At 37.4% G+C, this 12156-nt stretch overlaps 1 protein-coding gene across 1 annotated transcript in view; it reads left to right on the forward strand.

The window, feature by feature from the left end:
* LOC311288843 (copine-8) overlaps window positions 1-12156 on the forward strand; it is a 120349-nt gene that overhangs the window by 52342 nt on the left and 55851 nt on the right. Inside the window, exon 5 of the mRNA XM_084406442.1 lies at window positions 8873-8912. Coding sequence (XP_084262568.1) covers window positions 8873-8912 — 40 coding nt within the window. The remainder of the gene's footprint in view (window positions 1-8872; window positions 8913-12156) is intronic.

Raw genomic sequence — 12156 nt, forward strand, 5'->3', positions numbered from 1 at the left:
TAAATCGAACTTTTAAGGTCCTTAAAAACAAATATCCATTCCAGACATCACTTTTGTCCACTACTTTTGTTACATGTATGATCTGTGTTTCCCCCCTTCATTGTGTTTTTGGTTCAGTCCCGTGACCTAAGCCTTTTCTCAATACCAAGTACGCAAACTTCGGACCTTTGTACTTGACAAGTTCGACTCAGGAGAACGAACTCCCGAGGACGGGAGGACGCAAGTCCAATAATTCTGCAAATGGAACAGCGGCGTTCTTGATAGCGTCACTCAGCTCGCTCTGGCTACTCCGGTTATCTCTTTATGTATATTTAGGCTACAATAAAAACAAAATATGTTATAAAACACCACTCTGCCTCTTTTCATTTTCATAAAAAAAAAAAAAATCCACACAAATGTGGTTCAGGCAATGCAATTGATTATCTTCACTGCATATATACGAAATATAAAACACAACCCTGACTCTTTTTGTTTTCATTTAAAAAATATGATACATAAAAAACATTATAATATTGATCATTAAAACTGACATTTAGCGAAAAGAGACAGGGTTGTGTCATTTTGTTTTATTATATATGTACATACAGTGAAGAGAATGTAGGCGACATGTATAATAAAATAAATAAATAAATAAAATATTTTATATGTTTTAAATATATAAAATAAAATGACATAACCCTTTTTGTTAAATGTCAGTTTTAATGAACAATAATAGCCATTATAAAAGTATAAGTAGCCTAAAAGGTATAAGAAGCTATACAATAATAAAGCAAACGATTCAGTCAAACAGAAGTCAGCTCTCTAGGCTACAACGTTAAAGTTAAATAGACTAAATATATAAAGCTATGAAACTTCACTTTGCCCTCAGCCAAAACGTTTCGCCAGGGAACAAATTATAGATTGAGACAAAAAAAAAAAAAAAAAAAAAAAAATCGCCCGTTAGATTAATCGCCCGTATAGACGATTTATATCTCATGTTAAACCACTAGACTAGAGACATCCGAGTCAGCGGCAAACGTCAGAAGGACTAGCCGAGGAAAGGCTGTTCTCGGCGGGGTACGTGAGCGCCGAGCGTCCAGTGATCGCCTGGATCTCACAACTCCGAAAACGTCAGATCCTCAAATTTTCAAATAGGTGCTATCTTTATAAATAAACCAAAGATTTGAGCTTTAAATAACGACATTCTCGCCTGAAATACTCTTAAAACTAACGTTATATTTCGTGACACAATTACAGCAGTATTTTTAAATTACGCGGGTTTTCCCCTCTGCTATTGACGCTTGCTGGTTGGTGTGAGATGCATTCTGGGATACCTGGCTGTCTCAAGTCCGCACAAGTCACCTCTCGATGCATCCTCGGTTAAAGGGGCGGATCAAGAGCACATCCGGGGATTTGAACTGGACTTGGCTAGATGTGAACTTTTAATTGGAACAGTTCTTGGGCAGCGACTTATGACGTTTCACAAGTCAACAAGAACACAAGTACAGACAAGAACGCATATTGAGAAACGGCCCTAGTGTTCCATGATTGGTCAAATTAGTCATGTCTATCACCTGTGCATTGTCAATCACCTCATTAGTTAGCTTGTTAGTCCCTGTGTATTTATACCTTGCGTTCTATGTATTAGCCAATTCACCAAACTTAGCTGACAGTACAAAGCTTTACAAATATGGTAATGAATGGAATTGCCTCTCACGGCAGATTTTATTTCTTTATTTTCTTGATATCCCAAGAAACATATGTTACTTTTCCACTGTGTGTGTTTTTTTTTTCCAAATAAGACCATGGGGAGGTGTAAAGTTTATGTAGAAACGATTTGTTGATTAGTTTCTTAATTTAGTGGCTTATTTTTATATTTGCTTATAGAATGTGATATGTGTTATGTAATTGAAAAGACATTAATTAAAATAGTTTCATGATTGAGAAGGAAAAAACTGGAGGACACCCTTTCGTGTTATCCTTTTTTTTTTTTTTTTATGTATTTAAAATGTCAACGAATTCAGATTTTTCACCAGCCCACATCTTCAGTCACTAATTAGTTTTGAACAAGAAGGTTTGGTGCAAATTAATAAGTAGGATACATAAACATTTATTAAACCTGTCTTATTGGTGAATATATTAAACTTCAACTTGGACGAGAACTTAAATTGTAAAATTTCATATTCACACTATTATTAGGCATGACATCTCAGTACATCAAACACTGGAGTGACACTTTTAACGACAGATGTGTCAGCTACTGTAAACCCAACCATAAGAGAACTGTCAGTGTATGTTTTGTGCACTTCTATAAGCAGATGTCACAACTAAAACCCCTTCTCATGAGTCACACATTCTGTACAGTCAAGAGAGCAGCCTGCGACCCTAACAGATAAACCAGAAATAAGAATTATAGCTCACTAACACATTTGCTGATTTGCTGTATAAGCATACATGCTGTATAAGCATTTAGTGTCGACTTGTTAAATGTAATATTAACCAATCCTAAAATTAATACCTAGTTTTCATACTGTACATTATAGTTTTGTGATGCATAAATTCACTTGCTGAGTTTAAAATGACTCATTTTAGAGTTTTATAATAGTTTTTATACTAATAAGAGTATATTTTTTTTTTATAAAGGGTTAGGGTTAGTAATATAATAATATTATACTATTATTTATTAATATTTTGAATTAGTCTTTATTTTAATTTTAATTTAAGTTTTTGTTATTTTGTTACGTTCTTTTCATTTTATTAGTTTTTTAAATATTTATATTTAGCTTTATTTAATTCTTATTTCAGTTTATATTTTCAGTTTAATTTTAGTGCTTCAAAGTAATCTTATTTTATTTCAGTTAGTTGCCAAGGCAGGATTTTTTAAAAATGTTTTTAAAATATATATTTTATTTTTATTTCAGCTTTATTTCAATTAAGATTTTTTTTATCTTAAATTTTGTTTTAAATCAGGATCATTGCATCCTTAATTACAATAAATAATTTTGGATGTATGTCCAAATCTTGGATCTTTCCAAAGGGTGTTGTAGTATACATTTCAGCTTTGTGTATGTGTGTATGCGCTAATATTTGTTATAGTTTTGTGCCTGTCTAAATGTGTTTGTATGTGTGTATTTAGGCATTTATGGTTGTATTTTAGAACAGATATGAGTCATTCTGTATCCGTTGGCCCAAGTGTGTGTGAGGAATTTGTTTGTGTGTCTTTAGGCTTCAGCATGAGTGTGTATGTCTGTAGGCAGAGTGTGTGTGTTTTGTCGCTGTGGATCGGTGTCCCCGCTCGACGGCCTGTCATACTGGGTCTGTAAATCTGCAGCAGACATGAGAGGGGGTCACGAGGTCGCGTGGGCAGTGCCTCCGAGACGATAGCGAAACCAAAGCACCAATGATGAGGATGACATGGCACGTCACCATGACAACAAGGGGGATTGAGCCCCACAAATGAATAGAAGAGGCAGATAGATGATAAATAGATATATATGAGGTAGAGCTATATGTAACCCTAGAGATATTTTATGATTCAGAGATCCTTCAATATTTGTTGCTTTTCTTGTCCTCTTTTTTCTTTCTCTCTTTATGTCTTTATCTCTCCATTGTGCTGTGACAGGGCAGAAGAGAATGATTCATGTTGTCTGTGCTTTAATAATGCTGTTCTTTCTCCGTAATGAGAAACAGGCACGCGTGAACTCCCCTCATAAGACCGTAATCTAATTAAAGCCCAGCTCAAAGTCTCCCATCATTGATTTTGGAACCAACACTGTATTCCTTCTTGAGCAAGCATGACTTCTGGGAATATTTAGGGTAGATTTATACAAACTCCTGACACTGAGTGTTACACTCTGGCACATCATTCGCCCCACAGCGTTTGGGCTTCATGTATAATGCTTAAAACTGTGTAGGAAATCATGAAGCTTGTTGAAGAAGAGTGTGCTATTACATTTCTGTGTATAAGCACAGCAACCACTTAGCAGCACTCTAGAAACCATCCAATGCTCACTAGCAACTGCATAGTAACTCCTTAGCAATCACTCCGAACTTCCTAACAGCCAACCAGAACATATCATCAACCATCTAGAAACAACCTAACAACCACCCCTTACACCATAGCAACCACCTAGCCACACTCTATCAACCACCCAGAGCTTGCTATCAAATACATAGCAATGCATTAGCAACCCTTAGAACTCAGTTACAGCCAGCCAGAATGCACAATTAACCATCTAGAAATACTCTAGCAACCACCTGTTACACTGTAGCAACCACCTAGCAACACTTTAGCAACCACCCAGTACTAGTAATTGCAGAGCAATGCCTTAGCAACCACTCTGAGCTCACTCAGCAACCCAGAACACACTATCAACCATCTAGAAACACTCTAGACACAATGTTTCTCATCTAAATCTTTCTGGGAGTTGAGAAACACTACCCTAGCAACCCCCTCTAACACCATAGCAACCACCCAGCACTCACTACCATAGCAATGCTTTACCAATCTCTCAGAACTCCCTATCAGTCAGCAACCAAGAACACTATAGCAACCACCTAACAATTCTCTAGCAATACTCAGCATTATAGCAATTTCATAGCAATGCCTTAGCAACCACTCAGAACTCCCTACCAGCCACCCAGAACCCAATGCTTTAGCAACCACCCAACACGCAATAGCAATTGTATAGCAACACCTTGGCAACCACCAGGAACTCCCTAGCAGCCACCCAGAACACAACGCTCTAGCATCCACTCAGCACTCACTAGCGACGCCTTAGCAACCACCTAGAACGCCCTAGCAACCACCCTAACACTATAGCAACCACCTAACAATTATCTAGCAACCACCCAGCATTCACTAGCAACTCCATAGCAACACCTTGGCAACCACCAGGAACTCCCTAGAAGCCACCCAGAACACAACGCTCTAGCATTGACCTAGCACTCACTAGCAACACCTTAGCAACCACCCAGAACTCCTTAGCAGGCACCTAGAACACAATGCTGTACCAAAAGCCCTGCACTCCCTAGCAACTACATAGCAACACCTTAGCAACTACCCAGAACACGACGATCTAGAAACCACTTACCAGAAACTGCGTAGCTAACTGACAAAACACAACCATCTAGAACACTGTGGCAACTTGGTTAAAAATAAGTCAGAACCTAGTATCAACATAGCAACGCCTTACACCCGCACAACCTTAGCATCACAACATCAAGGGTGGCAACAATTTCTTCAATGATAATAAAAATAAATAAATAAATATATAAATATATAGAAGATCCGACAATGCAACCAACCTGTTGCTCTGTATACATTTTGATCTTACTTCATCTGAGCAAATTCTAGCATTAGCAATGCAGTTTGTGATAAATGTGTCATGTTTCAGTGCTGACTGTTTGAATCCTACGTGCATGTTTGTGTACGTTAGACTGACAGATTCCCATCAGTGCATGTGGTGCTATAAATAGTGTTCGGAGAGAGAAGCATAATGCGGTTTAGTCAGAGTGTGTAAATGGGAAGCTGTTTGTGTCGTTCCCTTCAGGGTCTGTTGTGTGTGTGGGCAGACAGCACACTACGCTACAATCGGCTGTAATGGCTATGCTGAGCGTCTCTACGTATGCACACATAATTTATTTCCAAGGGTCTTGTTTCTCAGTGGAGGGGAACAAGAGTGGCTGTTTGTATTTTGTCATTTTCATGTCTTTATAGTGGAATTCATTAGTGGTCTTGGATCTAATGAGTGTGGAACTTGACTTTTTTTTGTTGTTGTTTTTTATCTCTTTAATTCGTATATCAATTGTTTCTACTAAATAGCAGAATGAAGTAGAATAAAAGGGGAGCTAATAGAGACTTTTGCTAAATGGTGCGATCATGTTTGTTTTATATATATATATATATATATATATACACACACACACACACACACATTTATACATATATATATTCTGGGAACACTGCATCTCATGTCACATTATAACTCATGTTTGCCTTGAGTGGTGTGATTTTTAGAACTCGTATTAAAAGCCTTGGAGTTGACTCTAGAGGTGTGAACTTAGTGTTAGGTCACACATTTTGTTTATTTGTTTAATGAATGGTACTTTGGATTTGACTTCTGGGAACAAGGATCCTTTCAATGTCATTTTGGACAGTCTGAGATGGAAATTTCCAGGCACTGTTGGAAAAAGTGCACTAATTTGAGAAAAGACCAGAACATAATACATCTTTTTTCAAGCATTCATCTCTTTATTATAACTTGGATTATTGGGTTTTTACTAAACATTCTTCTCCGAGTCACGTACTGTACCTGCTTGGCTTGAGTCCATTTATATGAATACATGGATCTGTGTCAGTGAGAGTTCCTGTGCATTTCCAGCAATACAAAAGACCTTGAAGGTCAAGGAGCTGGAATTCTGAAGATCATTCTGAGTAGAAATTAGATCATGAATAATGACAAGAATGTGAGAACATTTCTAAGGTTTAAATCAATAAAAGCTATACAGAGAGGTTTATTTTTGAAAAGATGAAAAATCATGGAAGAACTGCCCATTCAAAACTGAACGTCCTACCAAAAAAACGCCATGCCTAGGATAAAGAATCATTACAGGGTATAGACCATTTGCATATGCAAACTGAAAACAAGACTTTGGGACAAAAACAAGTAAGCGGACAGTAGTTTCCATTTTTGGCACCTAAACATCCGCTGGTATATAGAGCTTAACATACTTTAGGTACTTTACATTGCCCAAAGGTTTACGAGAGCCTCAGTTAAGGAGAAGATTCTGAGTTAAGAGCATATTTATTTTTTGAAGAGCTTTTGGGCCTCAGTTTGGCATATTCCTAAAGTAGCACATCAAACTGAGAAGAACATCACGCTAGAGTGGACAAGGGTGGTGGCAGCTTCACGCTTTGGGGATGTTCCTCTGCGGCAGGGTCTTGGGAAAACTCCAGGATAGAAAAAAATGCATGGTGCTAAGTATGGGAATCTCCTGAGGCAAAGACCTGCTGCATGTATGCAAGAGGACAGAGAGTTCAGTACATCCGCCTACAGGACAATTACCCCAAACATACTGGAACATGCAAGAAGAACCACTGTAATGGCTTAAAGCCACAAATGTAGATGTCCTAGAGTGCTTCACTTAAAGCCCAACTTGAGCCTGAACAGATTTTCCAAGAAAAAGTATTGCTCACTTTCAAGAACGGTAACCAAAAGAGAGTTCTACAAAGTGTTAAATATGTGAAGCCGTAATTGCAATGAATTAACTTCCATAATGTGAAAAATTTCTGACTGAAACATTTTTAAGGGGGAATTTAAGGGGGAAAAGTGCAGGATATGTAAGGAATACATCCAGCCGGTTATCACAGAATAAACCCCGCCAGGGTGATCAGGACCTGATCATATATTAATGACAGCAAAGCGGATTATACAGTATTTCACCACGTAAACAATTGTGGGGATAAGAGTTATTGATTTGAAATTAAATAGTTTGTTATCTTATAATCCAACAGTGTACAAAACAATCGTCGCAAAATGGCAGCAGCTGCGTTTGTATGAAATAAGAGAGAGTGAGTCTGTGATACCTGGAAGACATAACTGTACACAAAATATTGATTTGAGTTTTAATATTTTATTAGCTCACCAAACGCAAAACTTCCACGAGGAAAAACCATTCTTAGCAAGCGTAAAGCGCAGACTTCAGTTACCCGGATGAGCCTGTGTTATCAGTTTTTACTGGTTGTTATAAGGGGGTTGACATACCGCTGGATGGCACAATTGACCAATCAGAATCATGTATTCTACAGAGCCGTGTAATAATGATATTTTTTTCTCACCCATATGGCCTTGATTATGTCAGCCAAAAACAATTTCAGAAAAGAAAGTTGCTACATTTTAGTAAAAAACAAAACAAACGTGCAGTTCTGTAAAGCAATTAAATTACAGAAAAGAATGGTTTGTATACTCTGTAGGCGAAAGAAAAAGTCAACTTAGACCTCTGACGAGACCCTCTCTTCCATGATGAGTTTACCACCTTCCAGAAGCTCCCTTGAGGGCGTAGAAATTGTTCCCTAGATAAAGAGCAAATCTCAATTTCTTCAGGTCTGGTTGTGTGTTATTGTGTGTATTTGAATTTGAAAGCAGTCTAGTTGTGTGTGTGTGTGTGTGTGTGTTAAGGGTTAAGCCTGTGTCAATGTATGGTTTTATTCGCATTCTAGGGTCATGCAGTATTTATGAATGTGAAGATGTATAGCTGAATAGAACATCAGTCCCTTTTGGGACTTCTTATGTAACATATTCACCTCATTCATACATTTACAAACACTCAAGACACATACAGTATACACCAGTGAAAGTTATATGAAGGAAAATATGAAAAAATGGTTTTAAAATTAGTTGAAAATGAAAGAGAACGTCAATTATTATGCTTAGCACACAGCTGGGTTTGTATCTGATTTGGCTGTCCCAGTTATGACAAAGAGATTAAAACTCTCATTTTTAAAGAAATGGTAAATCATGCATAAATATCAGACCAAATCATTTCAAAGCTGTTGCCATGTGACTCTGCAGCCCTTTGCATTTAACTATTACCATATACCCTTGTGAGAGCTGCCTATACACAAACATCATTTTAAAAAGGTTGGCAGCAGTCCCAGAATGCATTGTGGTTAGGTTAGTGCAAAGATTCATCCAAAATGGTGGGCAAAGTCGAAAGATATGCTGGTCATGTGCTTTGATTGTGTGGAATGAGTTGGTTCAAAGAACTACAGGGTCAACAGATAATTTATTATTACACAAGCAATAAATACAGAATTGATGACTATACAAATAAAATACTAGTTATTCTGGTTGTGTGTCCTTTCTCAATATGTCCTTCTCTTGTTTTTCAGGTATGATGTCGACTCCAAGAGCTCCAACCTCTCAAAACATGTAAGTCTCAAAAACTGCTCTGTTTCCTCTCAGACTCTATACACACTTATCTCCTCATGGCCATTATGAAGTTTAGCATGCCATCATACACACTCACCCCGTAGTAAAAAAAAAAAAACTCATAGTGCTTGTAATCAGCAGGTCTGTTCATATGAGAATAAAGAGGTAAATGTGGGTTAATAGAGGCGTGTGATTAGAAACGCTCTCACAGAGAGAGTGGCGTGATTGGAGCTGTGTTTTGGTGCTCACGCGGGTCCCTGAGGTGTCATCTCACACAGTATGATGGTTTGGAGTAAAAGATGCAAATTCACGTCCCATCTGTGCTCGTCATGGGACGTGGCCATAATAATGCTATTCCTTTATTTCTTTCAAGCTTCAATCAGTCTTCCAATCAATCAACCCAAAATCTCCAACATCCGCCCTCACTCCATCTGACATCAATAAATAAATAAATCAGCTAAAACTCCCACCCATGACCTGTCAATTAAGCAATTAGTCAGGGCATACATCCAACCATCCATCAAGAATCAGTTGCCAATAAACCAATCAATCAATACATTTTTCTAAGTTCCATTATATTGGGAGTTTTCTACAGATCTAAAGCATTCGATTTTCTTTATGGCACTTTCAAAGTTTCACCTATGACATCAGGCTGCAAAACCATTTTGGTTCTTATTGGAACCTTTATTTTTAGTCTGTTAATTCCACGGTAATTCCAAGGCAAACTAACAATAGTAGGGGTCATGTATTGCTGGTTAATTCAGCATTCGTAGTGCATGAGACTGTGGGCTTCCATCAGTGGTGCAAAGTGGAACTGCTTAATGAAACACATCACGACATTTACTAATCCAGACGCTCAACAACACCATTGATCTAAACCAGCCGCACATTTCTCTGGAAACCTTCCGAATCCCAGGCAGAGCTCCCCAGCATCTGTACTTCTATTGTTTCCTGCCGTGATCATGTGGACACACTGAGACAGATAAACTGATCTCTCCACACATCATGCACAAGAGTGTTTGAAAACACACTCAGTGACTCCAGTGTGCACACACGTTTCATCCCTGAAAATTACCACCTCCAAATTATCTCCCAAATCAGACACAGTTCTTCCTGGTGCTTTACTCCCTCCCTCGGTCACCCAGAAATCAATATCGCCCTCTTCCCCCCTGACTTGGAAAGACAAACACAGCTTGTCCACTCCCAAAGGGAATTTGGTACTGCATAAAACCATTACAGGATGTGTTGACATGCGAAGAGTGACTACGCTCCATCGTCAGGTGACAATTAAGGGAAACTGCTGCAGGGAAAAAAAAAACACACATGCAGGGAAAGAAACAGTGAGAGATAGATGGAGAGGGAAAAAGGAAGAGGAGCTCGTCTTTGTAAAGTTTATAGACAATAAAGATTGATTATTCGTATTCATCTTCAAGAATACAAATTGCAAGTCGAGTCGCCAGCAGAAATTAGAGAAGCAGTAGGACATGTAGCGTAGGAAGCAGTAGGAAAATGTAGCGTTTCATAAATAACTGAGGATGAACTCAAAGAGAAAAGACTAGTGTCTAAATTAGTGACTGTTGAAAATAAAAATAAAAGTTCAGCCTGAAAAAAAATAATCATGTTATTCCAAACCCATATGAATTTTCTTTTTATCCCAGGGAACACAACAATCCGCATATAGTGCAAAAAATACAGTGTCTGCAAGCTGATAAAAAAGTATAATGCAAATAGTTTAACTATAGGTGAAGTCTTTCATCTCCACCATAGCACTAAGTCTAATTTCATTCTTATATATCTAAAATTACCATGTCACATTTGGTAATAAGACATAATAACTAATGCCATCATTAATGTCATGGCACAATGCATGCTCACACCATTGATTAACCAATAATTAGTTAATTGTGTATAATAATTTTTTAAAGTAAATTAAAAAAATGACTTGCTAAACCTGTTGTCTTTAAAATGGTGCACTTCTCTAGATTGAGTCATGGGCAGGTGCTTCAAAGACTCAGAATTACATTAAATAATCTCCGGGGTGCCTCAGGGTTTAGTGATTGGCCCTATTCTCTTCTCGATATACACAACTTTTTCAATCAGTTACGGATTTTTTAACTGATATTTTTTAACTGATAACGGATATTTGACATGCAAAATTTAACTTAATTTAATTTAAAATGCATAAGCATTTTAAAGTTTAATTTAAGATGCATATGCATGTGTAGAACTGTACAGTATGTCCCTCAGTTGTTCTGTGTTTCTCTGCTGTTTTTTGTTGTTGTTTTTTCTGAAAAAGAAATGTCCCCTATCTGTCAGCCACTAGTTAGTATTACAATAAAATGATATATTTAAATATAAATACAAACATATTTGCTAAGGCAAAGCAGTTGGTCTCATTCATTCTTACTCTCTAGATGTCTTATTTTAGTTTTCTCCTGGGCCATTTTATCATTCTCTCTCCATCACTGCACTTTCCATTGATGCACATTTTTATTAATACAAAATATAGTAAATGAAATTCTGTTTTGTTCAGCATACGGACCGCATATGCACAAATAGTATCTCCTACCCTTTATTAAAATGCTGTTGCGAAGGTCAGTGGGGCAGAAACTTCACAGCTCTGCCAAGATGAATTTGAATTCTAATGGCTTTTTTAAGTCTTATGTTGCGCTTCACTTATGATCATTTATCAAATGGGTGACAACATTTCAACATGATGTGTGAACAGCTTCAGCCCTTGAAATAATGTTGTTTTTGATTATATTATTGCTTTTTTCAAGGCAAGTCATCTTTATTTATATAGCGCTTTTTATGATACAGATTGTTTCAAAGCAGCTTTACAGTGATAATGCAACAAAGTTTGTTTCGGCTGTACAGCAGAAGCTTGAGTAAATTCAATGAGGGTTCATTTCTGTTGTAAATTATTAATTTAGTTCATTTATCTATACAGCCACTTCCGGAGAAAACAGTGATGTTATCATCCAGCTCAGTTCAGTTCTCATATAATGGCATCAATGCAGGAAGATCAATAATATTGTTATATATTATGTGTCCCCAACTAAGCAAGCTAAAAGCCAGAGGCGACCGTGGCAAGGAACCAAAACTCCATCAGGTGACAGAATGGAGAAAAAAAACTTGGGAGAATCCAGGCTCAGTCGGTGGGGCCAGTTCTCCTCTGGTCAAGCTTATTTGAATGTCATCATTCCCTTTCAATACATTAAAAAGTCCATCCAGTATATTTTTC

The sequence above is a fragment of the Rutilus rutilus genome (assembly GCF_951802725.1).
Source record: "Rutilus rutilus genome assembly, chromosome: 4".
Taxonomy (NCBI): domain Eukaryota; kingdom Metazoa; phylum Chordata; class Actinopteri; order Cypriniformes; family Leuciscidae; genus Rutilus; species Rutilus rutilus.